Raw genomic sequence first — 19,298 nt, forward strand, 5'->3', positions numbered from 1 at the left:
GCTCTGAATCACTAAAAGTAGTATTTCAGTCCCATAATTCCCGGAAGAAATATTTATTACTTCATACAAATTGGTTCTGTGCACCAGAGTTTGTTTGACAATTACTGTTTCACAAGTTTGCATAATGGGAAGTGCATTAGAAAGATTATGATCTTTGACCAATTTAATCAGTAATTGTGGGTTATAATTTTATTGCAGTGCATTTTTTTTTGGGTTCAGTGAGGGCAGAATGAGCTTTTCAGACAGATGACATACAAAGCCAAAAACCTGTGCCAATCGAAAACAAAAACGTCATACAAAGTTTTCATATAAAGAGGTCAGGGAAATGCCAATACCTCGATGAAAATAGATGACAACTGAGAAATAGTGCCTTTCATAATGAAAACATCAAGTTTAGTTCTGCATGTTTTCAATATCACTCATGCTCTTCACCATTACCACTGTGAAGTGAAAAATGGAATTCCCCAAAATCAGCCCAAAGACTTGCAGTAGAGGTACGGGCGAGGACGAGGAGCTTCAGAGGGGTGGGAAGAGTGGGAGATTTACCGCGATTTATTTGGTGGCTGGCTCTCGTCCACAGGAATGCAGGTGCTGTCGGAGCCCTGTGTTTTGGAAAGGTGTTGGAAGAAGACTTCCATGTGGGCAGGCGCTGATAAGAAGTGTGCAGTTCTGGGTAATAAATTACGGGAGATGTTGGCTTGGGAGCGGGAGAGGGGCTGCGGCCGGATCCCCGGGATCCCAGCAGACAGCTGGCGGGAGACATCCATCAGATCTTACCTGGCGTCTCGCGGCGCGGCGCGGGCCGTGCGCTGGGATGCCAGCTGATACTGATACGTCGTGTGCGTACATGTGTGTTAAGCGGAGCGATGAGAGGCTGGGCGCCGTGCGTGATTCTGGATCACACGCGCCGATCGCGTTCGCCAAGGGCCTGCCAATGCGGTTCCCGAAGATGACAGTGAGTTATCGACGTCTGTTTCCCCCCGTGATTGAAAAGCTGCAATGGTGGCCGGAAGGGGGGGGGGGGGGGTACCTTGGCGTTAGTCATTAATGAGGCGTCCGTTCAGATCTCTGCCCCCCGTGTCGAGCTCCTTAAGCCAGTGTTTGGGATACGTGTTGTTAGCGCGTCTGCGCGCGTCCGTCCGGCCCCGTTCTCGCGCCGTTCTCAAAGCCGCGCCAGGTGAGCGGCGCTTTCGCCGGCCCGAGCTCTGGTTCCGCGGCGGCAGCCAGGAGTGGGCCGGCCTTGGCTGGTCGGCCAGCTCTTTTGTAATAGAGCTGATCAGTTTGCTTGTGCTCTCAGCGCAAGTTCAATGCATTTAGATTAGCCCACACTGCAAATGAGTCAAAAATGAATGCAATTCTCCCTCCATACACCGACTTGAAAGAGATTTCTTTGAAGTGCGATTTGCAAAGTGAAGAAGGGGGGAGAAAAAGGAAAAAAAACAAAACAACTGAAATCAGGCCCTCGGTTTGAGTGTGGGAGTGTGTGGGTGTCTCTGTGTGTGCGAGTGACGGTAAATAAGGGGGTGTGGCCAGGAAGCCACACTAACAAGACTGGCAGTTCTGTTGAAGCGTGTAGAAAAAAAGAGAGAGAGAGAGAAAAAAACTGGCACTGCTGGTTGATTCAGGAACGTTAATGCTCGATGCATAACCAGTGGATGCATTTTCATTTATAAAAGGTTCAGGGTTGCATTTCTCACCACTCTCTTGTTAGAAACACACAGGCTATTTAATCCCAGCTCTGAGTTAGAAGGATTAAATATGTATAAACAATGTTATTTAATAAAAGAGCATTGCTTTATAATGAAAGGTTGTGTGCATGGGCATTCAGTATAATACAATAATTTCATTTTCTCATTTTGGGAAGCAAAGCAATTTAAATGTATGAAAAATACAAAACAGGACTAACGTTGTACTATCTTGCCATTGATGATTGCATCTATGCATATTTCAGGGCACATCCAAAATATGAAAATAAAATATTTTTATATTTTGGATGTAAAATACGGTCAGTGCAGGAAGAATGATGAATGTTTATTTATTTTATTTATTTTTTGCGTCTTCAGATCTTGAAGACAGAGCCAGCTCTGGGTCTTGGGGAAACGGAAGCCGCACTTCAAAGGTGAGGACCAATCAGAACTGCTTTATCTCATGACATCATTACAATATCCTTCCATGATGGCAAGATCCTGCTCCAGGAGTACCTGTCCTGGTCTGTAAATGTAATTAGAAAAATACAATTGCCACTGTCTTGTGCCAACTTTTTTTCCTTTGAATTTTTATTTTATTTTTTACACCCAATGATGTTTGATCTTATGTCTATGATGCACAGGATTGATTTTTTAAATAGAGGTTTATGGCACCACACAGAAACTTAAATGGTTGCAACATGGGCTGAACAAATAATTGGCAACTGTTTTTTTTTTGGGTCACCAATGGCATTTGGATAAAGTGTGTTTAAAACATTGGATTGAATTTTAAATTTCATTGATTATCATAGCTTAAACCCTCTCCCTCCATAAACAAATACTGCATTGTTACCTGCTTGAACAGACAGTACTGCAGCATGAACTGCACACATTTTCATGTAGTTGAGCTGAGTGTGGTTTGTGGGTTTGTGAATGAAGAAAGTTGGCTATTGAATTGGTAATTCCTTTCAGTTAAAATGTAAATGTCCATGATAGTAGTGTTTTGTAAAGTGCATATAGTTCCTAAGTCCTGGCTTTCAGTTTTTGCTCTTAGTTTGATGTTCACTAAGGATGGCATCTAAAAGGCATGATGGAATTGTATGCAGTCCTGTGGGGTGGTGGTCCAGTAATGTTGGCTCAGATCTGAATAATATTACAATTGTTTTGTGGTTTTTGATGGGGGAAATTGCAATATTTTTGTGTGACAGAGAATACCCTACACACTGTTTCCCTCCCAGGGTGATAAAGCTGCATGATACAGCGAATCACAATCTTTTTTAAGTACAATAAGAATAACTGCCACCATGGGGCGTATAGGCAATCGTTCATTTTTTTTCTCTTTTATCAGTCTAGTTGTAAACATCCAAGTGTGAGAGGCCATGTGAAAAGCTTCCAGAAAAAAGTAATAACTGATAATAAATTGAGTGCTGAAAAAACAACAACTTCCATGTGATTGAAAAAGCACATCACATGACCACATAGAACCTTTACAACCTTGCTGGTGATTGGCTGTCTTATCAACACTAAATAGATATCAGTGATGAAGTTTTTCCCTGAAAGGATTTCACATGAACTCTGATACTTGTTTGTTTACTATCGCATCAGGTATGGCTAAAGAAAAAAGAAAGATCACCTATCCGAGCCATGATGCTGATTATTATTACGGTTAAAAAGATTGCAGTTTGATATATTGTGCAGCCCTTGCTGGGTGACACTAAAGCCAAATGCACGTCTTGTGCGTGTCATCCAATGGGGACTCTCGTGACTGGATTAGATGAGACACATGAAGGACAAAAATGGAAGACAAGTGTAAGTCGTTAAAAAATTACATAAGGACAGAGCAACAAAATACTTTCAGTCACAAGCTAGCCTTGTGGGTCCAAAACCTGAGGAAGTTGAACTGGACAGAGGTGAGACACTTCTATGTGAAGAAAGAAACGGGTCAAAAATAAAGGTGCCACTTATGGGACTGTAACTGTGCAACTGCACATAGCTGTTAGGAAATCAGACCACCGCTGAGCTAATAAGCTTGTTACCTGGAATGTATGAACATTTTAGAGGCTTGGCTTGCTCTGTCACACTCGTGCATAATTGTAAAGTTATTGACACGTGGACGTCAGTAGGTGGTCTCAGTCCCCCTGGGAGGTCTGAGGAGTGGCTGTTGTTTCTGGCGTTAGGAAGTGGAAGACAGTTTGCCGTGTTCCCAGCTCCTCTGTTCCGCACATGTAGACGTCTTCCAGGGTGTCCAGGCACCGGCGTCTCCGGTACAGGTGTGATGATTGCGCTTAGTTAGTTAGTTATCGACTGTTTAAATGCGCCCCCCTACTCAACGGAAGAAGACCCGCATGTTAAAGCAATTATTCAGTGTCTTTGCCTTGAAGTGGAACGATCTCTTTACAAAAACACAAGCTCTGTTAGCGCTAGCTCTCCAAAAGGCCCTGAACATAATGGGGCATTGTAAACATTGGGCGCGTAGCTGTTTAGCAGTTTAGTTCCTCCGCTAACCTGAATCCCTGTCTCTTAGCAGTAGTTTTGCTCTCTTTTACAATAAGTTGACAAAACGCCATTTTGACACACGGTTCAGAAAGGACCCCCCGAGAGTTTTCACTGGAGGATTCAGAAGGAAGGCTCCCGCTGCGACTATCACTGATGACTCAGTCCACAGGAGACTTGCACCTCTCCTGTAGGAGAGGACATGGCCCATGTATATTAATAAACTCACCCCCCCCCCCCCTCCGAAATACATCCACAGCCCTCCCCCTCATCGCCGACACCCTGTTATAAAGGTGCCCATCACGGAGAGTATTAAAAAAAATCAGTCTCGATTGTCTTGGCTCCATTTAAATAGAGAATGCTGTGAAATTATAATTGGGAGAGAGGCGACATGTGCCGAAGCTCCTTCCTCAGTGCCCACTCTTGTAAGACGTCTCTGTCACAGGAAACGGGGCTCGATGTCTGTAAATAGAGGAACTGACATCCTGTTATTGCACTCGCGCGCCGAGTTCAGTGGCCAACAGAACTGATTGGAAATGTCAGCGCGGCAGTTCTGCATTTCCATCTGTGATTTGTGTCTGATGCGCACCTTCCGCGCTCCACATCAGTAACTCTCCTTCTCTGACCCCTCTCAGAACTACGTGGACGGCTCTCAGTACTCCCACATGACAAACCGGGACTTGGGATCACATGACAATATCTCCCCTCCCTACGTCAACTCCAGGCTAGCAGGTAAGTTTTTTCTCAGAGTTATCTTCGTATGGCACTGCTCCTATCGCCCCCTCCTTATCAAAGCGACACCAGATACCCTTCATCCCTTCAAGAACTTTGCGGAAAATGAAAGGGTTGTCAGACTACAAGGACAAAAGATTAATAGTTTCTGCCGTTCTGGAATAGTCGTGCCATTATTCCTTTTCACTACACCATTGGAGGCCAAATATAAGGTCTTTGTGTACCTCTTTTTCCAGGAGTAGTGAAGAGATTTCTTCCTGTGCAAATTCACCACTTGAATTGTTACAATATGTTCTTTGCACTCCATTTATCTGTATATTTTTAAAATCATTTCCTGTATTGAATACGTAATACAGAACAAATCTATCTTCACTAGATATGTGAAAAACTTGTGAGAACGCTTTAGCTTTGAAGGGGAATCAAACAGAATGTTGCCTTGAGTATTCTCTGGAGTGTAGAATATTGTGAGCAGTTTCTGGGTTCTTCTTCTTTTTGGTCTTTCGGGCCATTTTTGTTAATAATTGTAGGATGATCCTTGAAGTCAGGCTGGTTACTGGCTTGTCTTCTGTTGAAAACATATCTGTCTTAATGAGTTTTTATTCATATATTTAGTGGAGACTTAGTTCTAGATATTGAAACTCAGCCTTCCATTGCCAATGTAGTAAGCCCAGAAATAGTAAGTTTTGCGCATATTGTACAAGTTACATCACAAATTCCACAATAACTGGATTAGTTATTGGTGAAACGTTGCGTTGTTCGAATCAGCCAGTTCAAGTTAATCCTCGTTGTTGGATCCTATTTTGAAAGTACTTTTGTGCCCTGAAGTCCTTAAAGTCTGTACACAAAGCTTATTTGGGGAGGCCAGTGTTCTCCAAGGTATCACCCTTAGGCTTGGTTTTCACTCTGAGGATTCATTCTCTAATTAACATGAGTTCCCACAGATACCCTGGCCACCAGCTGTGATGGGTTTGGCCAAGTTCCTGGGTGAATTCTTTTTTTTTCCGATCGTCTGTTAATTAGTGTAGTGCTTCTGAACTTTTTATATTACCATATCCCTGTCTATGGTTTGGTACGTCTTGTATGGCCATTTCCTACTGCAAAAAAACCCCCCAAAACGTGCTTTGCATTTTGTTTGTCCGTGTTCTGCTTTGTTGATTGTTTTGAGTGAATTTTCCCTAGCTGCACATGTAAAAAAAAAAAAAACATCCTTCCTGTGTGCGTTGCAGTCGACTGCACTTGCTAAACCGTGCAATGTATATACAACGAAGTCCCCCCATGCATCAGTTAGACTAGTCAACCGCAATTACACATGTGCTCTGTAATTAAATCATTGGTGCAAATAGATGGCTTCCAGAGTTTTGGTTCACTCTGATTCCTGTCCAGTTGAGGACCCGGGGACGTGTACGAATGGGATCAGATATCCTCGGGTTGAAAACCACAGAATCAGAAGGCCGGCTGCTGTAGAATATAGTGCCTCTGAGGTCAGCCGTGCTCCGCCAGGGCTCGACTCACCCTTCATGTAATAAGCCTGAATATGACCCCCGTAGAGAGGAAATGCCCCCCTTTCCCCTGCCGTCGGGAAGGAGGGGGAATGTGAAGCATTAATATTGCATTGTGTTCGTGTTCCAGAACGATCGCTGATCAGTGCGGTTTAGTAGCCTAGCCTGTAGCCGGTCTCCGTTTTTAGAAAACGCCGTCCTCCTTGGCAGTGGTCTCTGCCGTACACGTGCTTTGGCTTAAAAACGAGACATGACCTGCCTTTTTATGTTTATGTTTGTACGAAATGGCCATATGAATTGGGTTCATGTTGGCAGATGGGTATCTAGCGGTTGTTTTTCTGCATATTATCTCGTCTCGCTCGCTCGTTCGCCGCGAGGAGGCCGCGGGCAGCTGAGGCTGGGCATCGGGGACGCACCTTAAACGCAAGGTCAGCTGACCTGGCCTCCTCTTTTCCTCTCCTTCGCGTACTTCTTCCCTCCCTCTGGTATTGGGGTGATTGTTCCATCGATTGACGGGACAGGGGAAGGCACGACAGCACGCTGTCGCCCGCAAACACGCAAGCCCCCACCCCCTTCCCGACCCACCCCGATCCCCCCTGACCCCCCCCCGGCCCCCCCGGCCCACTCCACCACAGCCTGCCGTAAGCAAATGGCCACTGACACAGATAATCTGCCTTTGACAGGAAGGCCGGAGTCTAATTGGGCTTGACTCGCGCCATGAAAAATGTAACGTGTTAGCTTTGAGCCACGTTTCCTGCCCCTTTCCCCATTTCAGATCCACGGCTTCTCCTGTTAAATGATACATGACATGTTGTACAGAGAGTAACGCTGTGGGTGGAGGGAAGGACGCTTAGCCCTTTCCTAAGATTAGCCGTATTTTACCAATTTACCATGGGTGGTTTGGTCAAGCGCACAGAGGCCTTTTAATGAAGTGAAGAATATGCAAATGTGGTAACCTTATAAGGAAGAGGCCATCTGCATAAAACAATGTCTGAACAATGCATTTCTTATTTACATTTAAACAGCATTGAAGTAACAAGAGAAAATGCGGGGAGTGATGGATGGCCTACTGAATTTACCTACTACCTGTACGAGTAGAAAACCTTCTACGGGATTTATTTATTCTTTTATTTATTTATTTTTTTTTACCAGCCCAGATGTTTCAGAGATGGAAAATGGCCTCAGAGATCCATGGTGGTTTGATGCTTTTGAGGTTGTTAATGATAGAAAGATGTTGATCCGCTGCAGAGAGGGAAAGAGCAGACAGTGCTGCCCCTGTCTCGAGAGTTTGAGGCCTCACACCACCTCAAAACCAGCATTCCTGTGCGGCTGAATTTCCGTCCCTGTTGATATTTTCCCTTCCAACCTGTACCTGGTCTGTGAGGTCAAAGGACGGTTGGTGAACTCACGTTGGTGACCCAAGGATCTAATGACTGGTGGTGATGGTTTCTATTTTTGGAGGGGCGCTTCTGCTGAGGGTTGAAAATAGGATTCTGCGGGTTTTCTTGCAGCGGCTGGAGAGATTTGTCTTTGAAACTTAAACATTACAAGCCGAATAAAGCGAGGACGGGCTCAGAGGGCCGCGGGTTGTCTTGTCCCATTTGTCCCGGTCTGTGAGAACGGGGACGCGTTTGCAGCGGGGAGACGGAGGAGCGCTTGCGCATGCCTGGCCGGTGAATTCGAGAGCTCTGTTCAATTTTAAGAGCTCACTTTTCACCCAGCTGCAGCTGAGCAACAGGTCCGAGCCGTGGAGGGAATGAAGGCAGAGAGAGCGATTCGGGAAGGGCCAGATCGTTACTCCTTTCCCCTGCTCGATCCCACCGGCTAATGATAACATTAGGGGAGCGAGACGGGGAGGCATGATGGGAGAATTTTCAAATGACAATCGGGTTTTCCTGGCAGCGCGGGGAGAGAGGGAGAGGGAGAGAGACGGAGAGAGAGAGAGAGAGAGAGAGAGAGGGAGAGAGAGACCGCCCCGCAAATCCCATCCATCCGAGCGGCGTAATTATGTAAAGAGTGTCTTTTCTCATTCCCACATACATAACTTTTCAGATTAGGGTGACATCCCTTAAATAATCAGCGGGGGGATTTGTGTCATCTCCCGGGCCCCGGCAGATTAATCCAGCGCTGGTGCAGTCGCCAGCGCCGCGCCCGCCGCCGCGTCTCCAACAGCTTTCCGCCGCCGCCGGCCGTGTCCCTGAAGGACCGGCCCCCGGGCCGAGCATCGCTCACGCAGCCAGCGGCCCGCTCCCGTACGCCTGCGCCGGGGCTCGGCTACGCGCCGAATCACCCCCTCTGACGACGAATGCATTTCATTCACAATTACGGCCCGTTGTGGGGGGGGGGGGCTCGGCCGGCTATCCGCGCGGCCGAGGCGTTTCCAGCCGAAGCGTTCGGGCGGAGCGGGGTGATTTGCGAGGAGCGCGTTAATAACGATAATCAGCACACTTTGGGGTATGGCGCTCGACGGGCGACACTGGAGCGAGGCTCCTGTGCGCGAGGGCCTCTTGGCGGTCTGGCTGAGGGCCCCGGGCCAGGCCGGCCGGATTAAACACGGCACTATTCTGGGTTCGGTAAGAGAAATAAGAGCGAACTGGTCGCCAAGCAGGTGCAGCGGCGCTAACAAAGTATCCCTTTGCTGTCACCGACATAGCAAATGAACCGCGCCGTGGTTCTGTACCTGCAAGCAAGTTTCTGCTGTAGGCCTAGTTAAGAAAGTGCTTCTGGTCTCTGATTCATGTTGTCTACAGCCAGCATTTTTGGACACTAACGCTTAATTCCTGTAAATTCAGCAAGCATTTCCTTTTTTTGGAGGAGCGCAATACATTTTGTGCGTATCATTGGGCTTATGTGGATCATTGTTGATGTATGATATTTTGAGTAAGGCATCATCTAGGCCTGTGTGTCTCTTACATGGTGCGGAGGTATCTGTTCTCTGTGTGCGGGGAGTAAAGTTGGATGAGTTGAAGGGGTTAAACTGTGGGAGGCACCCCTGAGGGGGTCGTTGCTATGGCAGTTGACTACATTTACATTTTTTTAAAAAATCTTTTACTTTGTCGGACCTTTGTTAACTGTGACTGTGAGTCTTTTCTGCTTAATCGCAGGTCTCCTCTGGACTCTGACAAAGGGCTGCATTTTGGAGCGCGTGGCTTTGTGGATCTCTCCAGAACCGGCGGTCTCTGGCGGGGGTGCAGTGGGCGGGATTAACGGGGATGGGGAGCGGAGGAGGACGCGGAAGGCTTTCTGCTCTGTTTGAGAAACACTGGGGACCCTGTTTGTGAAGTGAGCCCGGCGGTCCCGCTGTCCCGCTGAAGCGGGCCGCCCCCGTGGCGCTCCTGGAAGGGAGCGGGCTGGCGCGAACCTCGGCCCCTTTCCCGGGGAGCGGCGGACCGCTTTGTTTGTTAGCGCTTCTCCCGGGGGCGGGGGTTTGGGGGGGGGGGGGGCGCTAGCACAATGGTAGGAAGCATAGGGAGGGTACAAATTACGGCGATGCTAGTCCTCAAAGCGCACATCCCCATGTTGTGAGTTTTTGCGGGTGGGTGGGGGGCTTTTGGGGGGGGGTGTGGGAGAAGCTGAGGCTAGGAGCACGCACCTGCCTGGGGTACGGGCTGAAAACGTGACCCTCCCTTCACCAGCACAGATTGCGATTGACGGGGGGACTGGACCACGGGCATCCTCGCACCCCTGGCTGGTCTGGCCCCAGACCCAACCCCCCCCCCCCCCTCACCTCTGCCAACCTAATTAAGGAGTGGCGCTGGACTGCTGCCCTCCCCGGGGGTGAAGCGGCAGGGTCCCGTCCCGTCTCCTGTCGCCTGCTGAGGTGCCCGTCTGCAGGAGCGGGCTTTGGGAGGGGGGGGGGGGTCGCAAGGTCGAGCGGTGGGGGGGCGGTGGGGTTTGACACCCACCTGTCCCAGGGCTCCCCCCTCGGCGGTTAGCCCCTCCCTGGTCACGTGAGCGCCGCGCTCCTGCCTCGGCTTCGCTCCAGAATCCATCCCTCGGCTCCCAAGTAGCCCCAGGGGACGAGGGTCAATTACACCAGCTCTCTTTCTAAAAAAAAGAATAATAAATAAGAAAACCTCATTAAAACTGAGGTGTTTATTTATTTATTTGGCAGGTGCCCATATCGCGGGCAACGCCCTGGTTTCGGGCGACTCCAGAGTGTTAGTTTAATTTGGATTTTATCCTGTTCCCTCTGACCAGACCACTGTTTTACAGTTTTTAGAAGAAAGCCTTTTCACTCATGATTACAGTGGATGATTATGAAGTACATATGACATACAGTAAATGATTAAGAGGTACATGATTACGTGCCAGCTGATAGCATTGATAGCAGTGCGTTGCTAGATGTAAGAATTAGACGGCTGAATTCCTTTTATCAAATGGTTATTTAATGTTGAGTTGTGGAATAGGCTGCTGGGGAGAGCCAGGTGTGGCAGTAAAACATGGGAAAAGGAAGTTCAGCAGCCTCCCATTGCTGAGTGAGAGTGACCGGCACTGAACCCTAAAGCTGAGGCGTACCCCTCTCTTTCACCCCACCGTCACCTCTAGTGCGAGCCAACCGCACAGAACACCCACCAAATCCCCCCCCCCCAAATCTGATGCCCTCAGACAGGGACCCTTTCCCGTCTTCCGCTGCTGCCGCCTGCATTTCCCATCAGCACGAGCGGGGCGGGCTCTTCTGCAACCCAGCAACAGTCAGCCAGGCAGCTATGGAAGCCCAGAGCGTCCAGATCGGGTTCCTGTCAGCGACGAGCTGAGGGTTTTTATTATTTTAAAAAAAAAAAAAGAAAGAGGAAGAAAAAAAAGACGGTCTGCATATCATTTGCTTAATGTAAAAAAAAAAAAAAAGGGTGGGGGAGGGGGTAATTTAGTAAAAAAAATAAAATAAAAAAAAGCTAAATAAATAAATAAGAGGGAAAAGGGGGTCAGCGGGATGGGGCCGGGGCGCTGATGAAGACGTCAGCTCCAGCCCAGGCAGGCAGGGAGCGGAGCAGCCCTCCAGATGAGGCCTCGCGGGAGCAGGGCCGGGTCATTCATGTACGACCATGTGTATGTGTCTGACAGACTGTGAAATGGTGCGTTGTTGCGCGGCTGCGCTGCACCTGGGTCCTTCAGCTCTGATTGATTGGTTTGGTCATGTGTAATGGTCCCATCTGCCGTGTGTTGTTTTTCTTTTTTACTTATAAACACTGTTCCCAGCGGCTGAGGGGAGATGAACTGTATTTTGTCATTTTTTCCCTTCAAAAAAAAAAAGAGAGAGAGAGAGTGAGAGAGAGAGGGATGGGGGGTGGGCTGGGAGGAGAATGAAACCTGGAGCCGGTCGGCTCGGAGACAGGTCGCTGTCCATTTCGGTGGCGAGCGCAGGCTGCGGTGTGGGGCTCTGCTTTTACTGTGTGTTATTTCTGTGCGATGCTGCTTGCTTTTTTAATGAGGAATAAAAATCCTAGTGAAGTGTTTGGCACAAATCTGCATAATGACTTTTATTGCAGCGAGGAGTTTTTTGTAACAGAGCCAATACTTAATTAAAGCTGCTGACATCATGGTGTTATAATTAAGCGTGGCATTAATTAAGCTGGAATAACGATTTTTTGGGGGGGAAGGGGGGGACGGTGGTGTGGTGTTTTGGGGTTAAGCCTGATGTGGAGCAACAGACACAGGGTGTTTTTAAGTGCACGGACGGCGCGTCGGTGAACGGGTAGCCAAACTCTCGTCAGACGGAGAGCCGAAAAGTTTACTTTTGCAGAATCCATTTTATAAATGCTGATCGGATCCACGCATTCTGATGGCTAATTACGCATGGGAGAGCATCGACAGCTGCATTCATCATCATAAAATGTAATAATTAATGACATTCCAACAAAGAAAAATATGTAAATGAGAGCTCATTAGCATTTTCATATTCAGCTCCGATAATGCTTTTGCTGACAAGGTTGTAATTAATGAAAATTCATGTCGCAGTCAGGAGATTGGATCGGCTTCATTCCGCTCACAATTCCCAAATGCTAGCATTATGGAAAATGGGGAGCGCTGCCAACTTTTCGGAAAAAACTAAAAGCACCAAATGCAAATGAGGTACTGGCATGGTGGTGGGATTTAGGGAGGGGGGCTTCTTAACCCTTATGGGTCTGCACACACTCGTGTGGAATAATAATGCCCGCTGCTTTATTTTTATTTTTTTTTATTTCCGAAAGGAACAGTGTAACCCAGTGCTGTCTCTTAAGAGCACCTGCACTGACTTCATTTAAAAATATATGTGCGCGTGAATGAAGCTGAACTCTTTTCATAAACAAACAAAGGACAACAGCGTTTTGTGGTCCTGAGAGTCGCTGGGCTTCTGACACATCACAGAAACCCTTTGTTAAACGAGGAGAAAACAGTGAAAGTTTTGGCAATTCTGAGCACCTGTTTTCCATAGCGGGGCTCAGACCCTGAACTTGGGGATGTTTCTATTCAGCACCATTGACGCGGCTGAAAAACCAGGCCCACGCTAACTAGCTGCGCGAGCTGGCACCTACCTTTGTCAGTTTTGTGATGCCTTCCGAAGAAAGACACAAAGAAATGATGTAGAAACCGATACCTTAGCCTGTTCTCGGAGATGGATGCCTCTCCTATGGAATTAAAAAAATCTCATCATAAAAAAAAAAATAGTATTCAGACATGGAAGGATTTGCTTTAGCATTTTTCCCCCATTTTTTCCCACAAATTTTAATTTCACGTGCTTGCATCAATCACACTCATTTTGCATAGAACCCTTCAAATGGAGTCGCCACAAAGTGCCACAGAGAGATGTGCTCAGAGGGAAAATTGCATGAAATTATAATTGCAGGATGCCTCGTGCCGTCGTTTCCATTTATACCATTTACTTCAAAAGCCAAAGTTTTAATAATATCAAATAGGCCTGTGTTCTAAATTCTGAATGGATTGACATATTTAGACAGAATATGAGAACCAGTCGTCTAGAGAGCGTATATATATATATATATATATATATATATATATATATATGTGTGTGTGTACTGTAAAAATAAGCTAATGCTAGGTGGTTATTGCACGACCCTTTCTGTTACTCACGCCTCTGAACTGTGAATCACCCTCTCTGTACCTGTGAGTGTGACTACGTCTCCCAGCTCCCTCTGAGCTTGCAGTGACACTGAGGAGGTATGGAAAACATTGGGGTTGTACAGCAAACACTTGAGTTCACAAGGGGTGTTCCACGGGCAAAAAAAAAAAAAAAAAAGTGTGTGTTCTGGTAGCTGAGTGGTTACTAAATATACCCCCCAAATGTGTTTATGATACAAATATATGATATGATGTGGAGAGAACAGAACACCTTTGACTTTTTATTTAAACAAAGCAAATATTTAATTACATTTGATCATATTTTCCCCACCTCTGCTCCTCTGTGAGGTGGATGTTGATTTTCCCCATAATCCTTTGTAGCATCTTCCTGGGCTGAAGCAGCTCGCTCATGCTAATGGGAATCCTCTGTGTTTCCAGTGAGGAGGTCTTGTGGTGAACGGGTTGTTTAATCCGCGTTATGACGGAAATACTGGGTGAAAAAAATTAAACAAATGAAACAACATTAAAAATCCCCCACTAACTCCCCACTGGGAAGTAGAAAGGGACTTAGCACAGGGACTACCGTATAAAAAGAGAAGGTTAATCCGTGGAAACAAAAGATTACAGAAAAGTGCTTTGTTTTATAACCTCTTTAATTTACCAGCATAATCCTTAAAAGTATTGTGTCGCATTAGTGTCTGTTTTATCAAAGTTTTCACCAGAGCGCTTTCAGATGTAGAGATATGGAATCACTCGCTTGTTTTCTCTTTTGAACATTTATTTTTTTCATTTGGTTAAATTTTTGGAGGTGGTAACATTTGATATGCAAGAATTTGATACAATAAAACATGTGTTTTAAAGATTACAGGCCTATACTCCCACATTTTGAGTGCATATCATGAAACTTTGCCTTTAAAAAATATTTATTTATTTATTTATCTATTTATTTATTTATTTATTTATTTTAACTTATCCAATATGGTTTCCTGCCCTCACAACTTTCTTGCATCAGTTCCTCCCTGAATCTTCATGGTACAGACCTAGGAAAAAAAGAAAAAAAAAACACACACACACACACACAGTCAATACAAATCTCTTCCACTCGGCAGTGGAAATGACTTCATAAGCAGGGCCAAATTGAATTGCCTTTTCTCCCATTTCCCTCTGCTGTAGCAGGTGGGAACATGGCATTGAAAAGAAATTTTGGATGATGTTGATGTTTATCCAGCTTGGTAGGAGGGTAGGACTCGTTTGAAGTGGGAAAGACAGAAAGACACTCTTGTTTTTTAGCTCGGTAAAGTGTGTTTTAAGCCAGACGAAATAAAATAAAAATAAATAAGTACATTTTTTTTAAAAGCGAGGTTGACACAGTCCCAATCTGTACGTACATAATAGAAAAAAAACAAGCTACGAGAAAAAAAGCTGATTTGCTGTCCCCCGGAACACACCGTGCTGGTGTCATGGCGTTCAGGGTTATTTTTGCCCCATTCTCGCCGTGCTCCATGGCGACGGCGGGGGAAGGAGGCCGAGCCTCCGGATGCGCCATCCCGCCGACCCGCACCCCCTCGCGCGCCGCTAATCCTCCTCGTCCCAGACTGCACGGGGGGGGGGGGGATGGGGACCGCGACCCGGTTCGGCCGACGCGGTCCGACTCGCCCCGGCCGCGCGCACACCCTCTCTCTCTCTCTCTCTCTCTCTCTCTCTCCCTCTCCCTCTCTCTCTCTTCCTCTCTCTCTCCCCTCTCTCCCTCTCCCTCTCTCTCTCTCCTCTCTCTCTCTCTCTCTCTCTCCCTCTCTCTCTCTCTCTCTCCCTCTCTCTCCCTCTCCCTCTCTCTCTCTCTCTCTCTCTCTCTCTCTCCCTCTCTCTCTCTCTCTCTCTCTCTCTCTCTCTCCCTCTCTCTGTCCCTCTCTCTCTCTCTCTCTCTCTCTCTCTCTCTCTCTCTCTCTCTGCTGAAACGGGCCCCGCCAGCGCCGTTTACCGGAACTGGCAAAAAACAAATCGTGAGCTCAACAAAGCTCTTCTCCCAGCTTAGCGCTAAAGCTCTTTGTTGTGCGGCGCTTGTGTCTGTCTGGGCTGAGCGACGTGGCATGGGCTCCTAAACTCCCGCGGCTGGCACAAAGCGGGCAGCTGTGCCAGTCTGGGAGAGGCCTCTGCAGGGCCTCCTGAAAGGGGCACGTCTGCCCTCGCCGCGCCCGCGCCGCTCCATTCTGACACGGCCCCGCGAACAAACAGGGCACGCTGGAAATTTAAATAAACAGCCGAATTAAAGCAAATGCCTGCCATTTATTTATAGTGCTACTTCTAACAGTCTGACTGGGGGAGAAAGCAAAAAGGAACAACCGCAATTTGATTGAATTAAAAATAAAATAAAAATAAATACATTTCCAAGTGGGGAATTGGAAATGATTTAGACAGAGGATAGTGTTTTACTATTTGTAAAAGCAGAGCTTAAAATAAATAAAAGCATGAAAAAGCAGTTCTCCTTCTTAGACTACATGTTAAATATGGGTAATTCCTTGGCATGTAAATAAGCCATAAACGTGTTACTATGTTGTGCTATATGTTTTGCATATTGTTGATGCATACGTGCATTTGTGTGTGTGTGCGGGCGTGCGTGAGTGTCTGTATGCCTGTGTGATCTTACGTACATATGTACACACACAAGCAACTGTAAACATTTAGTATTTTAAAAATGTGCATTTATAATAAATTTTAAAAAAAAATACAAATGTAAAAAAGCTCTTTGGTTCGTTCCATAGTGGGAATGTGTGTGCGGAACAAAAGGAAGTTTATTGCTGGTGAGCGGTGGCTGCGTGCGGTGTGGTGCGGAGCGGTGCTGGAATACTGATTCCGCCTGCGAAATTTTGGCAGGAGACGGCGGCGCCCCCTGGGCACTGCCAGGGCTGAGCTGCCCCCTTCGCATCGTGGCAGCCATGCTCTCTTTGTTGTGCAGTCACTGCCTTCCACACCAAGGAGATAAATTAGTATAATTAATAACGGGGAAAAAGGGATTCCAATATTCATCGGGGCCCTTTTAATTCCCGCTTTTATTGCCCTTTGCTATCCGAAGAGGTGCAGCTCTGCCATCAGGAAGATCGGGCGATGGGGAGGAGGCTGGAGTCCTGCTTGGCTGTAGGAGGGGGTAGCGGATGAAACGTTTTTTTAAAATGAGGAACGGTTGAGGTGGCTCCAGAACGTAGCGCCCGTGTTTACCTTGGGCTTTGCCTTTTTAGGTTTCGCCGGCCGCGTTTTTTGGCGTGGCTTCGCGGGGGCTCGGAGCGCGGCCCTTCGCGCCCCCCGTACCCCCTCGGCCAGCCGACGGAGGGAGCGGGACGTCCCCCCGAACCCGAGCCCGCTGGCCCCTCTCCAGGGCTACTTCTTTTAATAAAGAGCGCCTTTGAAGAGTCGTTGGGAGTAACGACACATTTACTGCCACCACGCTGGCACCTCTGCCAACTTTCTGTCTTAATCCAAGGGGCATTTTAAATGGGGGTGGGCGGGCAGCGAGGGGGTTCGACATCTCGGCACCGCGTATTAAGGGCCGTTTGTCTGCCAATGAGAAGCTCCTCAATTTGGTGTTTTAAACCCTTTCAAATCAGGATGGGGGGATTTATGTGTGAGCAAAATCCCTAAAGAGGAGAACAGTTTTGTATGGATGCAGAAACTTAATTAATATTCCCCTTAAGGATAAATAGTTTAGAAAAATTTGGTCAAGAATCTTTACCCCCTTCATCTGTTCTTTTGTTGCTGCCAGGGTTCAGGGATAAAAAAGGAAGGAAAATAATATTGATCTGAGGATGTATCCTTCTAGCTTGCTGTCAAACGGGGCTTTTAGGAGCAGGCCTTTGTGTGTGTGTGTGTGTGTGTGTGTGTCTGTGTCTGTGTGTTTCTGTGTGTGTTTCTGTGTGTGCCTGTGTGTGTCTGGGTCTGTGTCTGTGATGGTCTGCATGTGTGTGTGTGTGTCTGTGCGTGTGTGTATGTGTTTCAGTGTGTGTCTGTGCGTGTGTCTGTGTGTGTGTGTGTTTCTGTGTGTGTGTTTGTCTGTGTGTGTGTGTTTGTGTGTTTCTGTGTGTGTCTGTGCATACGTGTGTGTCTGTGTGTCTGTGTGTCTGTGCGTGTGTGTGTGTGTGTCTGAGCCTGCGTGTAAATTGCAGAAGTTAGGTGCATGAGCAGATGTTTCCTGTTTGAGACAGTGTGAAGATTATGGTTAACAGTGTCTTCCTGGTAGTAGTGCCTTATACCATTCTGACTATAAATGCTTCTCCTCTCTTCTTTCATATTTCATTTTGTTCTGTTGCAGCCACAGGAGAGTAATCGACCCATTTGTCCATTTGCTTATTTCTATTTTGAACGCCTCTCATTTTGAAATGGCTAGAGAGAATTTCTTGTAAAGAAAATTGGTTTGGGAAGTGTTTAGTTTTATTGAGTTTATTGCCTTGTACCCCTTAGTTTCAGTTCACATTTGGTTGGGTTATAGCTTAAATGATCCATTTTGTCTTTGTTTTTTTTTTAGAAATAGTCAACATTGCAACTGCTGCTATCAGTTGTGTTATCAGAACTGAACTTCAGCAGCTGCTGATTGTTATGGTTATGAGACCGACAGCATTCGCTCAAGGTTTGAGGAGGAAAAATAGTTTTTAGAGTGTAATTTACTGCATTTGTGTCCATTTGAAGTTTGTTAGAACATTGATATGTGAAGATTAACAGACACTGTTTTTAATTTTGCTGCTGACAAAATAAAAAACCATGATAATTTTGGATCATTTTAGATACACAATTATACTGCATATATCACCTAGGACAAACTGTTGATATGAAACTAGGGATGACCAATTAGGGTTTTTAGTGCTTGGGTACTTTGCAGTACATCCACTCTCCATAAATTTCAAATGAGCTCCAATGTTTTGCTGAAAAGAACTTCATTCATTCAAATTCAGTTATTGTATAAAATGGATGTGCTTTGCTTCGTTATTGTACCTTGCAATTAAAAAAAAAAAAGATCATGAATTCCCTTATTTTTATGAAGCATTTTGTCAGTTGGCATAACAGTGGCTGGTTTATATTGTTTATATGAACATAAATCACTAAAAAGTGAAACATTGTAAACATGTATTGTAATTGTGGAAGTAATTTTTTTTTTTTCCAGAGAAAGTACATCAGTGGCAAAATTCATATATTCCATGTAATTATTTTTAAAAATCCATGATGCTGTTTGTCTTTTTAAACAATGTCCATCAAAAACAGACAGAAAAAAACCCCAGAAATATCTTGGTGGAAATAAAATAGAAATGCAAATTGAAAACTTGGAAAAGATTTGCTTAGTAGAGTAGCGTTGGTTGAGAGCGTGCTAACGAACAGAGGTCACCGCTCGTCACCCTGCTTAGCTGCTGATTAATGTGGGATATTAAGGTATCAGCTGGACGGGGCGGTCTGATCAGGCTCTTCAGCGGCGAGCCGTACTGGACACTCGCCCTAAATTCATTACCGCAATTTGGGCCGAATGAGGGCAAATTGTTTGCCTGCGCACCCTCACCTTCGGCGGAACTCCTCCGCCGCGCGTCCTCTGAAGCGGTTTTGGCACGGGGCGCGGCGCGGTCCTCCAGAGGAGCGCGGGGGCCTCAGCGAGAGCCGGTGCCAGCCAGACGCAGCCGCGCGCGTTCGCTCTCTTTTGTCCTGAGCTGAGGCTAACGCTTTCTCTGCTCCGTTTCTTATTCACGTGCGCTAAAACAAGGGGTTGTGTCGCGCGCTAGCTTCGCTGCTAAAACTTAGCGCACAACGGCCTGTGCTTTAATGCTGTTCAGGGGGTGCTATGTTTAAGCAGTGCAGTGAA

At 46.5% G+C, this 19,298-nt stretch overlaps 1 protein-coding gene across 16 annotated transcripts in view; it reads left to right on the forward strand.

The window, feature by feature from the left end:
- The window catches only part of LOC135239741 (transcription factor 4-like), a 170,201-nt gene that overhangs the window by 37,383 nt on the left and 113,520 nt on the right, over window positions 1–19,298 (forward strand). For all 16 annotated transcript variants that reach the window (XM_064308629.1, XM_064308638.1, XM_064308631.1 and 13 more), the window contains 2 exons: window positions 2,064–2,119; window positions 4,814–4,910. In XM_064308629.1, coding sequence (XP_064164699.1) covers window positions 2,064–2,119; window positions 4,814–4,910 — 153 coding nt within the window. The remainder of the gene's footprint in view (window positions 1–2,063; window positions 2,120–4,813; window positions 4,911–19,298) is intronic.

This window comes from Anguilla rostrata, chromosome 14, assembly GCF_018555375.3.
Source record: "Anguilla rostrata isolate EN2019 chromosome 14, ASM1855537v3, whole genome shotgun sequence".
In the NCBI taxonomy this organism is placed as follows: domain Eukaryota; kingdom Metazoa; phylum Chordata; class Actinopteri; order Anguilliformes; family Anguillidae; genus Anguilla; species Anguilla rostrata.